The 20,299-nt window shown below is 41.5% G+C and overlaps 1 protein-coding gene across 3 annotated transcripts in view; it reads left to right on the top strand.

The window, feature by feature from the left end:
* Window positions 1-18,030, top strand: part of RAB3IP (RAB3A interacting protein) — a 108,976-nt gene extending 90,946 nt beyond the window's left edge. For all 3 annotated transcript variants that reach the window (XM_073620055.1, XM_073620056.1, XM_073620054.1), the window contains 4 exons: window positions 7,400-7,512; window positions 12,556-12,655; window positions 12,744-12,813; window positions 17,690-18,030. In XM_073620055.1, coding sequence (XP_073476156.1) covers window positions 7,400-7,512; window positions 12,556-12,655; window positions 12,744-12,813; window positions 17,690-17,772 — 366 coding nt within the window. In that variant the 3' untranslated portion in view covers window positions 17,773-18,030. The remainder of the gene's footprint in view (window positions 1-7,399; window positions 7,513-12,555; window positions 12,656-12,743; window positions 12,814-17,689) is intronic.
* The last annotated feature ends 2,269 nt before the right edge of the window (window positions 18,031-20,299 follow it).

Raw genomic sequence — 20,299 nt, 5'->3', positions numbered from 1 at the left:
CTCACCTCACATCCTCTCTCTCTCTCTGTACGCCCCCAGCACAAATACCCCACCACCTGCCCCAAAAATTTCCCCCCTCCCCTAGCACAAATATTCTACCCCTCAAATTTCTCCTTCGAGCACAAATCCTCTCCCCATAACTCCAGATTCCCCCCTCCCAGCACAAATTCCACCCCCCCATCCTAGCACAAAATCTCCCCAAATCGCCATTCTTAGCACACCTCTCCTAATCTCCCCTCCTAGAACAATTCTTACCCCATACTGCCCAAATTCCCTCTCCCAATATAAATGTCCTCCCCCCAATCTCCTTGTGGTGCCCCCCCCCCACCTCGCATGATACCACGGTGCCCAGGGCAGCCGCCCCTCCTGCCCACCCCTTGTCCCGGCCCTGATTGGGACAATCCTGGAGTCCTGCTCTATGAAATAAATGGAAAATTGGTGGAAAGTGGTTCTATATATCCTCTGTACAATAGTTAACTGTGTGGCAATCAAGACTGGGAGAATTGCCCATAATATCCGACCATTCGTCCTCTGCAGTACCACCTATATTTCAAGGCCATTGCTCCAGCATTTATGAATTTAATATATTTTATACAGAGGAAGTAGCACCCTTTGTTTAGGCATTGTATCCTCTCTTACTCAAATCTTATAGCGTACAGTATAATGTTATTATCTTGCTCTGGGAGTCTACTGCATGGCATAAATGTAAATACTGATAAAAACTCTTCCCATAACCGTTGAAATGATTTTTATAGAATCCTTACAATACAGTTGCTCAAATTGTAAAATCCCTGGTTGTTTCCAGGGATAAAATACTACTACTTTGCCACCTCTTTATAAATGTGGTTAATCAAAATAGGAGTTAACATTATAAACCTCTAATCTCTCACAGTTCCTTCACCAGTCTTGCAACTTTTTTTCAACAGATAATAAATAGGGTCATCCCCCAAGGAACTCGCCTTCTCTGCCACCTCTTAACAGATTCACCTCTCCCATACATACACTGATCAGCTGATGCAGAGGGTAGATTCCCCTACTCCAGCCTGAAAAATGTGTTTTTTGTTTTTTTTTTTTTGTTTTTTTTTCTATTTTATTGAGTTTTAGTTTACAAAAACAAAACCATGCATTAGCACTAATATACAAAACAATAGAAAAGGGTGCCAGGTAAGTATGAGTTAAACAACAATCGCTTTATTCCAAGTCCACTTACATTTAAAACTCCTGTATACTGTATGCAGTGCTAGTGTTGTGTCCACACAAGCAGGCAGTTATCTGGAGGGCAGCTACAGGCACTAGCAAAGACCACATAGAGACCCATGCATGCTTGTTTGCACACCACACCAGCCCTGCATACAGTATACAGGAGTTTAAAATATAAGTGGAATACATTTGTTTTAACTCATACTTACCTTTTCTATAGTTTTGTATGCCTATGAGGGACTCCCAAACTCACTGAGGAGCTGCCTGTGATTTTATGTGTTCCCTTTGCCTACTTGCCTTACCACTGCTCCTCAAGTATGGATTTTACAGACTCACTATGTTCACTTCTAGATTGTAAGCTCTAACGAGCAGGGCCCTCTGATCCCTCCTGTATGAATTGTATTGTAACTGTACTGTCTGCCCTCATGTCGTAAAGCGCTGCGCAAACTATTGGCGCTATATGAATCCTGTATATTAATAATAATTTTGCATGTCAGTGAAGTGCCCCACTTGCTATTTTATAGTGTGTGTTTTTGTTCAATAGCACTAGTATAACATAAAAGTCAGTTGTGCTCCATACCTACTAAACCGTCTATCAAATCACTGTCGCCAATAGAAGTAAGAGGACAAAGCTCAAATCGAAGATCAGTGAAGTTTAACAGGTTTAAGCCCAGGCCTATTGCTCAATTGATGCATAAAAGGTCAAATAATATTATAAAGCCTCAACAGTAGAGGATGTATCCTGCAATTAACCACTTAAGGACCAAGCCTCTTTCTGACATTTGGTATTTACAAGTTAAATACTGTTTGTTTTTTGCTATAAAATTACTTGGAACCCCAAACATTATATATTTTTTTTTCTAACACCCTAGAGAATAAAATGGCGGTCGTTGCAATACTTTGTCACACCGTCTTTGCGCAGCGGTCTTGCAAGCTCACTTTTTTGGAAAAAATACACTTTTTTGAATTAAAAAATAAGACAGCAGTAAAGTTAGGCCAATTTTTTTTTTAAATTGTGAAAGATATTGTTACACCGAGTAAATTGAAACCCAACATGTCACGCTTCAAAATTGCGCCCGCTCATGGAATGGCAACAAACTTTTACCCTTAAAAATCTCCATAGGGGAAATTTAAAAAAATTCTACAGGTTGCATGTTTTGAGTTACAGAGGAGGTCTAGGGCTAGAATTATTGCTCTCACTCTAACGATCGTGGTGATACCTCACATTGAACACCGTTTTCATATGCGGGCGCTGCTCACGTATGCATTCGAGGGGGGGCCCCTCTCTCGCCGCCGATAAAAGTGATCTTGCGGCGAATGCGCTGCAGAGACCACTTTTATCTGAAAGCGGACTGCCCGCTGAAGAGGAGGATACCGGGGTTATGGTTGCTAGCTTCTGCCATAACGATAGCCCTCTTCGAAGTACGGACGTATAATGGCAGCGGGAGGTCCATAAGTGGTTAACCACTTCAATACCAGGCACATAGACACCTTCCTGCCCAAGCCAATTTCAGCGCTGTTGCAATTTGAATGACAATTGTGCAGTCATGGTACACTGTACCCAAACAAATTTTTTTATCATTTTGTTCCCACAAATAGAGCTTTCTTTTGATGGTATTTGATCACCTCTGGGATTTTTATTTTTTGCGCAACAAATAAAAAAATACCGAAAATTTTGAAAAAAAAAACAAGTTTTTCTTCGTTTCTGTAAAATTTTTTTTGTAAATAAGTACGTTTTCTCCTTCAATGACGTGCACTGATAGGTGGCACTGATAGGTGGCACTGATGAGCACTCATAGATGGCACTGACGGGCACTCATAGGTGGCACTGACGGGCACTCATAGGTGGCACTGACGGGCACTCATAGGTGGCACTGACGGGCACTCATAGGTGGCACTGACGGGCACTCATAGGTGGCACTGACGGGCACTCATAGGTGGCACTGACGGGCACTCATAGGTGGCACTGACGGGCACTCATAGGTGGCACTGACGGGCACTCATAGGTGGCACTGACGGGCACTCATAGGCGGCACTGACGGGCACTCATGGGAGGCACGGATGGGCACTGACAGGTGGCACTGTTGGGTTGCACTGATGTCACTGATGATACTGATGGGTGGCATTGCTGGGCATCACTGATGCCTGTTAGTACATACTGGTGCCAATCGGTGCCCATTTGTGGGCACGGATTGGCACTGATCGGGTATCATTTGCACATGTGGATGGCCATGGGGTACATACCTGGCCATCCACATGTTGCCCCCTTCCCTGGTGGTCCAGTGTGGTCATCTGAGGGGGGGCAGCGCAGATCCCCCCCCTGTCAGGAGAGCCGCCGATTGGCTCTCCTCTACTCACGTCTGTCAGACGCGAGTGAGGAAAAGACGATAAACGGCTCTTCCTATTTACATCGTGATCAGCTGTGATTGGACACGGCTGATCACGTGGTAAAGAGCCTCCGCCAGTCACACAAAAGTTCGCTGAACTTTCGACCGTCAAGAATGCGGTGACGTACAACACTACGACGAGCCGAGAAAATGAAGTTATATGCTTCCAAGCATGCGTCGAATTGTTTCCACGCATGCGTAGGAATTTTGCACGTTGTAATTGCTACAGACGATCACATTTTCGAATAGGAACTTTTTCCGACCAAAAAATTGAGAACATGCTCTCAATCTTTTGCTGGCTGGAATTCGGCCAGCAAAAGTCTGATGGAGCATACACACGGTCGCATTTTCCGACCAAAAGCTCTCATCGGTCTTTTGCTGGCCAAATTTCCGATCGTGTGTACGCGGCATAAGTGTAATGTTACTCATAACTTGATAAAAATAATGTTCTTTAGCAAGGATTCTAAGCATTCCTCCTGTTTCTTCTTACTGGAGGCTGCCGTTTTGCTGAAGCCCAAAGGCCCCGCTGAAAATCATAAAATGGAAATAAACCCATAGATTTACCGGTTTCAAAAAAAGTTTGATTTGATTGTGTCCTCAACCAAACTGTCAAACCATCAAATGGCTGGTGTCCTAACTGATCACATGTGCAGCACCACTGCAGTTGCAGTTTAAACAGAAGCAGCTTCCTTGGCTTTAAAGGATAGGAGGGTTTAATTCCACTTTAACCACTTGCCACCCGCCATATAGCAAAATGACGGCGGGAAAGTGGTTTCAATATCCTGACCAGACGTCATATGACGTGATCAGGATATTAAGCCGCTGGATATTAAGCCCCCTGGGGCACGCATCGCGGCGATCGTTGTTGCGGTGTGTCAGACTGACACACCGCAACTCCGATCTAGGTAAAGAGTCTCTGATGGAGACTCTGTACCACGTGATCAGCCGTCTCCAATCACGGCTGATCACGATGTAAATAGGAAGAGACGGTGATCGGCTTTTCCTCACTCGCGTCATGTTCTACTTTTTTTTTTTTTTCTTTTTTTTCTTTTTCTGGAAATGGAACGCACTGGAACTGCAAGCACTGATGTGAACTATGCCATTGAAAACCATATAACCTACTTTCTATGCGTTTTTAATTATTAGTAGTTTAAAGTAGCCTTGTAGAGAGGAAGGCCAGTTTACCAGTTTTTCAGCTAGTTAAGGTTGGTGATGCAGGTGATTTCCAATGTAAAACAAGTGTTTTCCTGGCATAGTACAGTAGTATACCAAGTAATGCTCTAGTTGCCCTTCTCGGGGGCCAGGAATTCTAAAAGATCCAACAAGCAGAATGCTATGTCTTACTCTAATAGCAATTACCTCAAACACAAATTGGAGGACCTGGGACCAATACACCCCTATAATATATATATATATATATATATATATATATATATATATATATATATATATATATATATATATATATATATATATATAGCGCTGACCATAAGTACTTAACACGCATATTTCTTAATATATATTAGTGCAAAATAATAAAGTGCTTATTCAAAAAAAGTCTGTGAAAATGTGTCCAACCAATCCTCAAAAGACCTTCAATAAAGTGTCAGTGCTATACATATAAAAAAGTGCGATAGTTCATTACCAATGTTTGGACAATAAAATGTGCAAAACTTCAAAGTCTCTCTCTCTCCACTCTACTTCCCTAACAATGCTTCCCTTGCTGTCAGGGAAGTAGAGTGGAGAGAGAGGCTCACAATCTCGTAAGTAGAGCATAAGCTCTTGGAAAAACTGAGACACTGGTTGCTAAACCCCCTGGTGACCTGTCTGGCACCGTTACCACGGAGGAGCCCCAACCCCAGTGCAGGAACAAAATATTGCTGAATGTTTAACGGGCCCTGCTGGGGAGTTGATTGCTGGCTGAACAATAGAGGAGGAAGACCAGAACCATTGGGGAACCCTGTTATAACATCATGCTTTACATGACTTGCCTGGAGTGGGTGGTCCATTAAAATCCGGTGAGTTTTCCTGTGTGGCAAAGGTGATGGAGCATTGGAGCACATCAGCGGTGGATTGAAATACACGTTGAAAATTATTTGCGCAGCACGCTGACATGTTTTATAAAGAAGTTTTGCACGTTTTATTGTCCAAATGTTAAAGAATGGTCATGAACTATTGTAGCACTTTTTATTATATGTACAGTATAGCACTGTGACACTTTATTGAAGGTCTTTTGAGGATTGGTTGGACACTTTTTTCACAGACTTTTTAGAGTAGGCACTTTTATTATTTTTCACTCACACCTATTAAGAAATATGCATGCTTGCTTGTTAAGTATTCATGTCTAGTGTCAGTGCTGTGTGTAAAATAAATGTGTGTGTGTGTATATATATATATATATATATATATATATATATATATATATATATATATATATATATATGTATATATATATATATATATATATATATATATATATATATATATATATATATATATATATATATATATATATATATATAATCTCTATCCAACAATATATATAATCTCTATCTCTCTATTGAAGGAGTATTGCATTATCCCTAGATTTAGGGATTGAGATATACGGCTGCTCTATCCCAGCGCTGGCATCACTTATACCTTTTATTTAACCCTATAACCAGGCAGGTCCAAAAAATATAAATTTAATTCTGCACGTAAACTGGAGAATCTCCAACATGCGGAATGGTCAGTGGAGAATTTACCAAGCCTAGCTGGTGTGAGGTACAATTTTAACAATTTTAAATTGCACAAATCTATCTAGCCAATATTAAATGACTAAATTGATACTCCCATATGTCACCCCAGTTATTACCTAGGGTGGGCATGTCCAAGGTGGTCCATACTTTGCTACAGTTAAGCCATGTGATGCGGGTTGTTGCAGAGCCTTATACAGAGTTGAGTGAGCCTTAGTAAATACCTCATCTCGCTTAGTTCATGGGTCTGCTCTGAGCACAGAGCAGGGACCATTGTTCAGTGCTCTGCCCTTCCTGCACTGACTGGAGCGACGGGCTTAAGGAGGCCTGAGTGACATCTTGAGAGCCTGAACCAGCATCAGGGGGAATCCCAACATTATTGTGGGGATTCCTGCAGGGCCCAGAAACACTCTGTGATGTCAGCTAACAGCGGGTTTTAGCCCATTGGAGGGCTGGGGAGGGGGCAAGAGTGGCACACTGAAAGCCTGAGCCAGCTTGAGCCCTTTGTTGGCTAATTCTGGATCACATGAATGCAGAACTAAGTGCACTCCTGTGACCTACAGGAGAATTATGGCCAAATGGTTACAAATATTATGTTGCTTTATATTGGTAATCAATAGAAAAATGCTCCTTTTTATATTGATGGTCAGTGGCTAGAATACTGTTAATTGGGAACCATTGGAAAGTATGCCCCTTTACATTAGTGATGAGAGGACAGAATGCACCCCTTCACAGTCGGCTAAAAAGATCATTGTAGTTGCTAACCTGAAAGACAGGGAAGAGGATCCATTTGTCCCATACTATTGGTCCTGCAAGTGACATTGCTGCTGGAACTTTGTAAACTAACTTACATCGTTAAAAAAAAATCTGAGAGACCTCTGGAGGAGAGTCCAGAATACTGTGGTTCAGAAGGGCTACTCCAATTATATTCTGTAATCAAATGGTGCATGATCTTGGAACTTATGGTGGTATGTGATGCTAATACAGTTATTTTTGTTATTCATATTTAGTACAAAGTGCAACATGGTTTATTTAAGATCACTACCAGCAAAATTTAACTGTTTTTTTCATTCCTAGCTGGCTGCAGCTGTCCTAGAAGCTGTTGAAAACAACACCTTGAGCATTGAACCTGCAGGGCTGCAGCCTGTAAGATTTGTCAAAGCCTCAGCTGTTGAATGTGGAGGACCAAAGTGAGTTTGCATTTTAATCACTGGCAAATGATCAGTATTAAAACCTGAGTAAACAAATATTGCAGCACCTGGAGCATTGTATAGTGGGGGGGGGGTGTATTTGATCCCTTGCTGATTTTGTACATTTGTCCACTGACAGAAATGATCAGTCTATAATTTTAATGATAGGTTTATTTTAACAGTGAGAGACAGAATAACAACAAAAATATCTGCATTTAAAGAGTGAAGTAAGTATTTGACCCCTACGCAAAACATGATGGCAAAGTAGTGGCAAAACCCTTGTTGGCAATCACAGAGGTCAGATTTTTCTTGTAGTTAGCCACCAGGTTTGCACACATCTCAGGAGGAATTTTGTCCCACTCCTCTTTGCAGATACTCTCAAAGTCATTAAGATTTCAAGGCTGGCATTTGGTAACTCGAACCTTCAGCTCCCTTCACATATTTTCTTTGGGATTAAGGCCTGGAGACTGGCTAGGCAACTCCAGGACCTTTTTGTTAATGTGCTTCTTCTTGAGCTACTCCTTTTGTTGCTTTGGCCGTGTGTTTTGTCATGCTGGAATACCCATCAACGACCCATTTTCAATGCCCTGGCTGAGGGACTGAGGTTCTCGCCCAAGATTTGACGGTACATGGCCCTGTCCATTGTACGCTTGATGCTGTGAAGTTGTCCTGTCCCCTTTGGCAGAAAAACACCCCCAAAGTATGATGTTTCCACCTCCATATTTGATGGTGGGGATGGCATTCTTGGAGTCATAGGCAGCATTCCTCCTCCAAACATGGCAAGTTGAGTTGATGCCAAAGAGCTCGATTTTGGTCTCATCTGACCACAATTTCACCCAGTTCTCTGAATCATTCAGATGTTCATTAGCAAACTTCAGACAGGCTTGTACATGTGCTTTCTTGAGCAGGGGGACCTTGTGGTCGCTGCAGGATTTCAGTCCTTCACAGCGTAGTGTGTTACCAATTATTGTCTTGGTGACTATGGTCCCAGCTGCCTTGACGTCATTGACAAGATTCTGCCGTGTAATTCTAGGCTGATTCCTCACCATTATGATCTTTGAAATTTCATGAGGTGAGATCGTGCATGGAGCCCTAGACCGAGGGAGATTGACAGTTATTTTGGGATTCTTCTATTTGCTAATAATCAAACCAACTGTTGTCACCCTCTCACCAAGCTGCTTGACGATGGTCTTGTAGCCCATTCCAGCCTTGTGTAGGTCTACAATCTTGTCTCTGACATCCTTAGACAGCTGTTTGGTCTTAAGAGATTGGAATCTGATTGTTTCTGTGGACAGGTGTCTTTTATACAGGTAACAAGTTGAGATTAGGAGCACTCCCTTCAAGAGTGCTCTGAATCTCAGCTTGTTATCTGTATAGAAGACACCTGGGAGCCAGATATCTTACTGATTGATAGGGGATTAAATACTTATTTCACTTACTAAAATGCAAATCAATTTATAACTTTATTGAAATGTGTTTGTTCTGGATATTTTTGTTGTTCTGTCTTTCACTGTTAAACTATACCTACCATTAAATTTTATAGACTGATCATTTCTTTGTCAGTGGGCAAATGCACAAATTACTATTTGCAAAAGACTCTGGATTTTTACTGCTGCTACCAAAGCTTTCGTTATTTTTTGTTGGGAAACACATCTAATGCCTAGTACACATGATCAGAAAATTGGATGAAAAATACCACTTTTTTCGAAGCGATCGTATTATAATCTGATCATTCGTACACAGCTTTCAAGAGCTGATCACAACAGTTCTTGCAAACTTATCCCAAAGGACAAACACAAAATTTTTATAGTACGATACCGAAACAAAGCTTTTTGTTTAAACGCTTCCCGACCAGCCGTCACAGTTATTCTGCAGCAGGTCAGTTCTCCTGGGCAAGCCGTCGTAGCTGTACATCGGCTCTTTAAGACGCTGTAGCGGGTGCACGCGCGTGCCATATTTCATGGTGGGGGATGGATTGTTCAGATTTATGTGCAGTGTAAGGCTTCATGTACACTGCTGCTGGTAAACAGACGTTTAGGAGCAGTTGGGCGTTTTTTTTTCAGCTACCCCTGAACTCTCCTGTTATCTTGTCAGTACATGTACACAGGGTCGTTTATAGTAGTTTCTAGGCAGTTGAGTTTAGAAGCATTTTTTGGAAAGCAAAAAAATGGGTTCAGGACGCATGTTCGGAGGCATTTGAAACGCCAAATGCCTGTAACCACTTGTAAACGTGGTAACTCGCATTTAGCTGCGTTTCGTTTACAGGCATTTTTAATGGAGATACCTTTTTGACTGTTTGAAAAAAAAAAGCGGCATGTAAACGCGGCAAAACTGATGTTTTTAAACGTTGGTTACTATCTGTCAAGTTAAAGCGTTCAGGAGGTTTCAAAGCGTTCCGTGTCCATTAAGCCTTAGTTTTTCGCCACACATAGTGTTTTGCTTTTAGGCCAAGAAGTTAATTTTTGGTCCGATCTGACCAGAGCACCTTCTTCCACGTTTGCTGTATCCCCCACATGGCTTCCTGCAAACGGGACTTCTTATGGCTTTCTTCTTGCCAGTCTTCCATAAAGGCCAGATTTGTGGAGACTAATAGTTGTCCTGTGGACAGATTCTCCCACCTGAGATGTGGATCTCTACAGCTCTTCCAGAGTTACCATGGGCCTCTTGGCTGCTTCTCTGATTAATGCTCTCCCTGCCCAGCCTGTCAGTTTAGGTGGATGGTCATGTCTTGGTAGGTTTGCAGTTGTACCATACTCTTCCCATTTTAGGATGATGGATTTAACAGAGCTCCATGAGATGTTCAAAGCTTGGGATATTTATTTTTCTTTTTTTCTCCACAACTTTATCCCTGACCTGTCTGGTGTGTTCCTTGGTCTTCATGATGCAATTTGTTCACTAAGGTTCTCTAACAAACCTCTGAGGGCTTCACAGAACAGCTGTATTTATATTGAGATTAAATTTCACACAGGTGGACTCTATTTACTAATTAGGTGACTGATTGGTTCCACTAGATTTTAGTTAGGGGTATCAGAGTATAGGGGGCTGAATACAAATGCATGCCACACTTTTTAGATATTTATTAAAAAATCATTTATCATTTTCCTTCCACTTTACAATTATGTGCCACTTTGTGTTAGTCTATCACATAAAATCCCAATAAAATACATTTACGTTTTTAGGTACAATATAACAACATGTGGAACAATTCACAGGGAATTGAGTACTTTTTCAAAGCACTGTATGTAGATAACACACTATATAATAGTGTTAAGAGGCTCATGATCATGTAGGCAGCAGGTATCGTTCTCTGAGATCTGGTTACCCTCTTAACACAGTCCTAATAAACATTGTGAGGTTCAGAAGGCAATATAAATATTGTTTATCTTCCTGTCACCCTGTCTCATAGTTTGAATGCCATTTGTGTAATGGTCATACCTTATTTAGGCCCCTTTCACACTTGGGCGGTGGGGGCGTTGGCGGTAAAACGGCGCTACTTTTAGCGCCACTTTACCATTGTTTTTGTGGCGGTATTTGGCCGCTAGCAGTGCGGTTTTAACTCCGCTGGCGGCCGAAAAAGGGTTAAAACCGCTCACATAGCGCCGCTACAGCCGCAGTATAGCCGCGCTGCCCCATTGATTTCAATGGGCAGGAGCGGTGAATACACCGCTCCTTCACCACTCCAAAGATGCTGTTTGCAGGAGGTTTTTTTTCTCTCCTTTTCACACTTCAGTGTGAAAGCCCTCGGGCTTTCACACTGGAGAAATAGCAGCGGCAGTTTTAGGTCGGTTTGCAGGCACTATTTTTAGCGCAATAACGCCTGCAAACCGCCCCAGTGTGAAAGGGGCCTTAAAGAGATAACACTACCTGCATAGGAACAGTAAAGAAACCTATTGAGGGTGAGAAAATTATCTGAAGATTTCTGAAACCAGTTAAAATTCAGAAAGACACTTTAAATCTGAAAAAATCAGTGGTTTTGCACTGATCCTATTGGGATCCCCAAACTGGCTCATCTATGGGAGCACTCATGCTGCTCGCTCCTAAGCTGCTGTGTGTGTGTGTGTGTGTGTGTGTGTGTGTAAAATATATATATATACACACACACGCACACACACACGCACACACACCAGGCGGCTCTGCCCTGCCTCTCTACTCCCTTGTCACAGCATTTGACTCCTGCTGCTGGCCAATCTGCTCAGTGAGGAAGAAGACAGTGGCAAGAGCTGCTGCTCTCGAGCACATCATTGGATCGAGGTTGGGCACAGTTAACCTGGCTGATGGCAATCCTGTCACACAGAAGATTTTTTTACCTTTTTAAAGTGTTACTAAACCCAGGACCCTGCATTCACTATATCTGGTCACCCACATTACAGAGAACAATGAAATGCAATTGTTTTAGTAAATCGAAAAGGCTTAATACCTTTTCTCATCAGCAGTTGGAGCAGTCTTGTGACTTCTGTCAGTGTCTGGTTAAAGCTTGTAGGAGGAGTTTTCATTCTCCCCTGATTGTCCTATGAGGCTGCAGAACCCCTGACCCTCTGTCTGGACAGTGCTGATTGGCCCTGTGCTGATCACACGCACTCTCCCAAGAAAAAATAACTCTATAGCAATACACACCAAACTGAGCATGCACAGCTTGCCCCCAAGGCTCTGTTATATCAGGACATGGTTTGGAGACAGTGGAAGAAGGGGAGGATCAGAGAAAACAGGATCAAACAGCCTTTTTTACACAATGCAGAGGATTACCCCTTGGGTTCCACAGTAAGTATAAAAAGCATGCTTTACTGCATAAACAAACTGATTTTACTGTTGTGGGTTTAGTAACACTTTTTAATGCATAGAATGCATTAAAGTAATAAACCTTAAGGCTTTAGAACCACTTTAATTCCTGATTTTGGATTGTTGGTTAATCTGGGCCGCAAGGAATAGCTTTGGGTTATATTGAATTATATGGGCCAATCTGTCTTCACGTGATGTAGTTTTACTGTGTGTGCTTCTTTACTCGGCATAGTTGATGTATATTGTTTTTTTGTTTACTTAACCTAGGAAATGTGCTTTGAGTGGTCAAACTAAGACTTGTAAGCACAGGATTAAGCTTGGAGACTCCAGCAATTATTACTATATTTCTCCATGTTGTAGATTTAGGGTGAGTAAAGTCCATTATTTGGTTCTCTTTGGTTATACATGCATGGTTATAATTCATTAATTTCAATTTTAATTGTGATTTATTTTAGATTACCTCTGTATGTAATTTCTTCACATATATTCGGTACATTCATCAAGGACTGGTAAAGCAGCAGGATGGTGAGTGTGAAATCAATTTTAATCAATTTTAGTAATTGTAAACATGCCACTTTTTGGGTTATAATTTTTGCGTAATCTTTGATATATGAACGTTTGCAATACTTGGCAAATGTATAAAATCAATTTTTTTGCTTACTTAAAAGAATGTTTACAGCGCATCTAACAATTTTATGGAAATAACCTTTACCAAAAGGAAAAAGTATATCTGGGAAATGCTCTTGTTAATTAGCAGGTTTTCAAATTATTGCCCCACCTCCTGAATGTTTAAGGGCTTGTTCACACCACATCAGATGCACTGCATTGATCTGCTCAGAATGCTGTGTTGAGGTGGGTAGCAGTGTGTTGCATAAAAATGTAGAGGTGAAAAAAGCTTAAAGGAGAAGTATAGCCAAAGCTTTTTTGGCCCTACTTCTATGGATCACAGGAGTGCAGTTTGTTCTGCACTCCTGTGACTTATTAGTCGACAGCGGGCTAAAGCCTGCTGTTGGCTAATGTCACTCAGCCGGTCCAGGCACTGGATCAATCCTGAATTTACAGTCGGGATCCACCCAGAAGCCTGGACCGGCAGCTGACTCGGCCTCTCGGCGAGCTGCTGGGCAACTGAGCCAGCCGATTCCCCGCCCCTCCACAGTCAACAGTACTTTGTTCTCCAGTGCAGTACTGTGCTTCTTTACATATCACATAATAATATATTTCCCAGGGAGAATTACATCAAGCAGTTATGTGAATTTATTAGCGCTAGATGGCCTCAAGTGCAGCACCAGATGTAAGCAGTAGGCCACACATATTTGGTATATGTCATATGCCAAGTATAGCATTATCTAGTGAGTGCAGGGTGTAATTGTGAAGCTATTGATTAGTTAGGTGCCTAGAAGTTGTCTGTGTAGCAGTAAAAATTACAAGACAAGCAATTACAGATAATAAAAATCAGTGAATGTGTCCTGATCTCTTAACACACCTGAGAAATGTTTTGCCTATTTGTGCAGCAATAATGAGGTGAATGACTGTTTTTAGGGTGCTGACTGTTGGCTATAATGCTTGTTTTCAAATATTTTGACGTGTAGTGTGGAATCATCCTGGTTAGTGTAGAGTTTTAAATCTCCACAAGGCTATTCCGATCCATATAATGGATTGGATATAGCTTATCTGAAGCATGAGGTTTCAAGCAAGGCCAATGTGTCTTTCACCAAAACCTGCTGTTTACACCGCCTTGCTAATTCCTCACAATATATACAGAGATTTTTAGTCACTCATTTGCAGTACTTTACATTTTTTAGCAACTACCCAATGCATAGCAGATATCATTAAATACTTAGGGAGGAAATAGAGATGAAAAACCTATTAGTTCTGTTATCCAAAGACAACCACTGTGTAGTGTAAAAGAGCTATAAAAACAAACCTACAAAAAAAATACACAATCGAGCATATAGGTATCTTTTGATCCATATCTCCTCCCTCATGCTTACAGGGGAGAAGATGGGCAGTAACATTAAAGCGGTTGTTACCCTAACAAAAAAAAAAAAAAAAAAAAGGATCATGTTCCTTTTTAACTTTTAATCTACTGACCAGCTCACGCAGATATGCTGCGGCAGGTCGGCTCTCCTGCCTAGACCGGCATACCCGTACGTCAGTCCGTGCAAGGAGGATAGCAGGTGCACGCCCGCGGACTCTATGTCCGCTGGCAACCAACGATCGCGGTGACGAGAGGCAGAACAGGGAACTGCCTATGTAAGCAAGGCGATTCCCCGTTCTGCCAGATGACATGACAGAGATCTACCGTTCCCAGTGATCGAGAACAGTGATCTCTGTCATGTTCCAGTAAACCAATCCCCCCTACAGTTAGAACACATTTAACCCCTTGATTGCCCCCTAGTGTTTAACCCCTTCCCTGCCAGAGTCATTTTTACATTGATCAGTGCATTTTTATAGCACTGATCAATGTAAGATGTCCCTGGTCCCCAAAAAGTGTAATTTTTTGGGTCAGATTTGTCCACCGCAATGTCGCAGTCTTGCTAAAAATTGCAGATCACCGCCATTACCAGTAAAAACAATAAAAAAAAAAAAAAAAAAAAAAAAGTCCCTAAATCTATCCCGTAGTTTGTAGACGTCATAACTTGTGCGCAGACCAATCAATATACGCCTATTGCGATTTTTTTATTTTTTTTTGCAAAAATTGGTAGAATATATATTGGCCTAAACTGATGAATAAAAAATATATATATATATATATATATATAATATATATATATATATAAATAATTTTATTTTTTTTTTTGGATATCTATTATAGCAGAAAGTAAGAAAAAATAATTTTTTTTAAATGTCTTTTTTTGTTTATAGTGCGAAAAAAAAAAACCGCAGAGGTGATCAAATACCCCCAAAAGAAAGCTCTATTTGTGGGTAAAAATGGACGTCCATTTTGTTTGGGTACAACATTGCACAACCGCGCAATTGTCAGTTAAAGCGACGCAGTGCCCGTATTGCAAAAAATGGCCTGGTCATTAAGAGGGCAAATCCTTCCAGGACTGAAGTGGTTAAAGATTGTTATACAGCACAGTGCTTGTGCTGTGTAATTTGGCCCTCTGTAACACCTAAAAAACCTGGCTGATCCTGCCAGTTTCTACCCTCCCCTCTGTAAACTGACCACGGTTTATGGCTGCTGAGCCCTGACACCGTGGTCAGTTTATGTGCCTCTGTCATCTGCTGTCTCTTCTCCTCTCTGCTCCCCCCCCCTCCCCTCCCTATCTGTCAGCTCGTGACAGTGCCCTCCCCCTCCTGCTGCTGAAATAACATGTACATTTTCATTCTATCCGCTCTGTCTCTTAATGCTGTGTCTGTGATTTATAAAAAAAAAATGCTGATTACACCTCATTTCAGAGCATCGGCTCTCCTCCTCCTCTCAACTGACGTCACCAGGGGGAATCTTGGCCCCGCCCACTCTAGCTGTCAGACGGGGAGAGGAGAGAGCTGGCTGGTCACGTGAGTGCCAATCGGCACTCTGAAATTAGGTATAATCGCAATTTCTTTTATAAATCACACACGGGGGGACAGCATTAAGAGGCAGGGCGAATCGTATAAAGTAGTGAGAGTGGCTTAACAACCACTTTAAGCACAGGACTTGGTATACAATGTTCTAATGAAATTACAAAATAAGATTAAAGAGAGTTAAAAATGTTTAGTTGCAGTGAGGGTTATGAAGCTAAAACCAAAATTGCACTTATTTATGGAGATCCTAACATTACTTCCTAAAATCAAACTCTGACCCAACTTCTTCATCTTACTATTGGCGCACTGCTTTATTGTTTGGCTTTTATAATTGGTGTGTGAAGGGCTCAACAATATGAACTGAGGTTGGGGTTTGTGGTTTCAGGACTTAATTATTCACATAGTTTAAGCAGCAAATCCATCTTTGTGTTGAAAACAAAATGTGGCACCACAACGTAATATGGGAAATTCTGGTGCTTTAAATCAAAGGCTAAACCAAAGTCATACGGTGGATTTACACAGCAAAGTCTGACATGTTAAGCAGAGCATACTAGACAAGATCTGTTCCCAAGTATTTATTGGGAAATGTAGAATGCAAAACTGCATTTAAAGGAGAAGTCCAGCCTGAGCTTGTTTGGCTGGACTTCTCCAATTCGTTTTGCACTCCTGTGACCTGTTTTCAGCAGAGAGTGGACTGAAGTCTACTCTCTGCTTACGTCACAGGAATCAGTCCAGGTACTGCGTCATTGCGACAGTCTGGATCCGCATGGTGCCTGGACTGATGCCCGTCTCAGGCTCTCAGCTCAGCGCTCCATTGAGCATGGAGGAGCAGAGAGGAGAGCTGCTGATTGACAGTCAGCAGCTCTGACATCTGTGAGAACCAAGCAGTCGGCGATGTTCGATCGCTCGGTTCTCAGTGCAGAGGGGGTAGGGGACAGATGCAGCAACGGACTGATGATGCATCCACCTAGGTAAGTATGAATGAGCAAACAAAAAACAAACATCTGTTTTAAAGCAGAACTAAAGCCACAGATACTTCCTCTCAAATGTTCCATTGTCCATGAGGTCCTTTGTCCGCATCTTCTCTCCATCTTCTTCTGGGGGCTAGTCATCGGCCATCTTGATCGGCCAGCCCAGGGTGACACAATGCTGGCACACTGGTAGTGATTTAGTCATCCCAATACACTGATACTATGCTGGAAATGTAAACTGAGCTGTGCTTGCGCAGCTCAATGCACACTGTGGAGAGCACTGTGAGAATACAGGTAGGTTTATCTTAATGCAGACAAGACATTGCATGTCTCTTCTGCTACAAATGGCCTACCTGTTCATAAGATTTTTAAACTTTACTTTAGCTTGAACAATTTCTTACCAATGCCATTTCTCAGTTCGTGCACAGTGCTAGGTATACAAAGCATATTAGTACCACAAAATGCTCACTTGATGTCCACTGAATGTTCAATCATTATTTTACAGCAGCCATCACCTTCGGCAGGCTTACTACTATTGTTTCCTTGAGTTTGGAGCTTTTCATTTTGTTTGTTTTTCTCCCCAAATTCTAGGTTCATCAGCATGTTATAAATAACGTGGGTTCTCCTTTATATTTTAGAGACCATGTGAAAAACAATATGCACTGGTAAAATGCGTTAATTTTTTGCCCCATGTGTACACTACAGTGATTTGTCAAATATCAATAGATTCTTCATAGAGTCATGTTCATAGATTGGTACAATCGAAGATTTTAAGAGTGCCTATATTCAGTAGTAAAAAATGTACAAGGAGTTTTCTGAAAAAAAGTTTATCATATTCTTTTCTTTTACACATTGTGTAAATTGACTTTACCCCCTTAAAACAAAGTCTGAATGTGTATATCTCTCTTTTTTCTGCACAGTTGACCAGATGTTCTGGGAGGTCATGCAACTGAGAAAAGAGATGTCTCGAGCGAAACTTGGATTTTTCAAAGAAGAACTTTAGAACACTAATGGATTGTACTTGGACTTAATATCTTCCATATTAGTTAGATGGAAGAAATGATATAACACAGGGTTTTGTTTGTCACTGAGATCACACAATATCTATCCTCTGTACTCTGCAAACTACACTGTATGAAACTGGCCTATCCTGTGTGTGCTACTGACAGTTTATTCCTGAGGATTTTTGCAGGCATTAATATCTGTAAATTATTGGTGAAACATGCAAATTTCAAGAAATAAAGTGTAGTTTGAAATGTAATCAGTTTGACATTTACTGATATCTAGGTGGTGACTAGGATCTTGGAACAGATAGTATAAAGGTTAAAGGGGTTGTAAAGGCAGAATATGTTTTATCTTAATGCATTGAATGCATTAAGATAAAAAAAAAAACCTGTGTGTAGCAGCCTCCCCAGCACCCCCTTAATGCTTACCCCTGAGTCCCTTCTCTCTCCAGCGATGTCCACGATCCCATCAGCCGTCCAGGACACTCCTCCTGATTGGCTGAGACACGGAAGCTGCATCATTGGCTCCCGCAGCTGTCAATCAAAGTCTGTCAGACAATCAGGAGAGAGGGGACGGGGCCAGGTCAGGGCTCCGTGTCTGAATGGATACACAGAGCTCTGACTTGGCTCGGGTGCCCCCTGTAGCATGCTGCTGGCTGAGGGGGCACTTGGAGAAGGGAGGGGCCAGGAGAGCAGAAGAGGGACCCGAGAGGAGGGTCTGGGCTGCAAAACAAACTGCACAGAGGAGGTAAGTATAACATGTTTGTTATATTTTATTTTTTTTAAAGTGAATCTTTACAATCACTTTAATCAAAAGTGACTATCAGTAACACTGCCCATGTTTGTTTCTGTCTTCATGGTCAAAGCACAAAGTGACCTTCATTGAGGTCTTCCATGGAATGCAAATTCAATATTTATTAGGATCACTTTGATGTAGTGCAGGTACTTTTCAGGCTATTTTCAGCTTGTGATCGCCTTGCTGTCCAGATTGTGGGTTGCCTTGTTGTCCATTTTCAGCTAGATTCTCTCATAACATTTTGGGTAAATTAAAGCTTTTATGGGTTTTATAGACCTATGAAACATTTTGCTTGATGAAATGGAATATTCTGCTTTGTTAATAAAATTGACTGAAATAGTTTTTTCTTATTGAACAGAAACTCTGGCTTCAATTATACAGGACATTGTAAATACAGTTGGGTCCATATATATTTAGACACAGGCACCATTTTAGATTTTTACAGGTATTTACCAAAACATATTCAAGCTGGATATGGGCTGAAAGTGCGCACACTCAGGTTTAATTTGAGGGTATGTACATCTAAATCAGAGGAAGGGTTTAGGAATTACAGCTCTTAAGAATAGCCACCCCCTTTTTAAGGGACCAAAAGTAATTGGACAGTTGAATCAAAAGCGGTTCATGGCCAGGTGTGGGCTACTCCTTCATTATTTCTTCATCAATTAAGCAGGTAAAAGATCTGGAGTTGATTCTAAGTGTGGTATTTGCATTTGGAATCTATTGCTGTGAACCTACATCATGTGTTCAAAGGAGCTGCCCATGCAAGTGAAACAGGCCATTGTAAGGTTTCAGAAACAAAACAAATACATCAGCAGCAACATTAGGAGTGGTCAAATCAACAGTTTGGTACATTCTGATGAAAGAAGAATGCACTGGTGAGCTCAGCAAATTAAAAAGACCTGGATGTCCACCGAAGACAACAGTGGTGGATGATCGCAGGATCCTCTCTATGGTAAAGAAAAACCCATTCACAACATCCAGACAAGTGAAGGGCACTCTCCAGCAGGTAGGCGTATCCTTGTCAAAGTCTACAATCAAGAGAAGACTTCACAAGAGCAAATACAGAGGGTTCACCACAAGGTGCAAACCATTCATAAGCCTGAAGAATAGAAAAGCCAGATTAGACTTTGCCAAAAAAACATCTAAAAAAAGCCAGACTAGTTCTGGAAAAGCATTCTTTGGACGGGTGAAACTAAGATTAATGAGTACCAGAATGATGGGAAGATGATGATCCAAAGCACACAATGTCATCTGTAAAACATGGTGGAGAGGCAGTGTGATGGCATGGGCATGCATGGCTTCCAGTTGCAATGGGTCATTGGTGTTTATTGATGTGACAGAAGAGAGCCGGGATTAATTCTGCATTGTTTAGAGATATACTGTCAGCCCAGATTCAGCCAAACACAGCAAAGTTGATTGGACAGCGCTTCTTTGGTAATGTCCATGGGTTCCAGACTTCAGGCAGTCATTAATTCTCAACAAAATATTAAAAATGAACATTTTATTTATGATTATATTCATTTGTCCAATTACAGACATCCTGTCTGCTGCTGCGGAGAATTTAGATGAGAGCGGGGGAAGGAAAGAACAAGAGAACGAGTGCCGAGGAAGTTCATGTCACAGCTGTGTGCGGCTGCATGTCTTCTGGATCATACGATGAACTTCTCAGTGTCCAATCCTAAGGATCACTTGGGATCTTTGAGAGTCTTTAATGGCTTGTAGGATTTCTC

This window comes from Aquarana catesbeiana, linkage group LG03 (assembly GCF_042186555.1).
Source record: "Aquarana catesbeiana isolate 2022-GZ linkage group LG03, ASM4218655v1, whole genome shotgun sequence".
Taxonomy (NCBI): domain Eukaryota; kingdom Metazoa; phylum Chordata; class Amphibia; order Anura; family Ranidae; genus Aquarana; species Aquarana catesbeiana.
The sequence above is the reverse complement of the archived record's forward strand: the minus strand, read 5'-3'. Positions and strand labels throughout refer to the sequence as shown.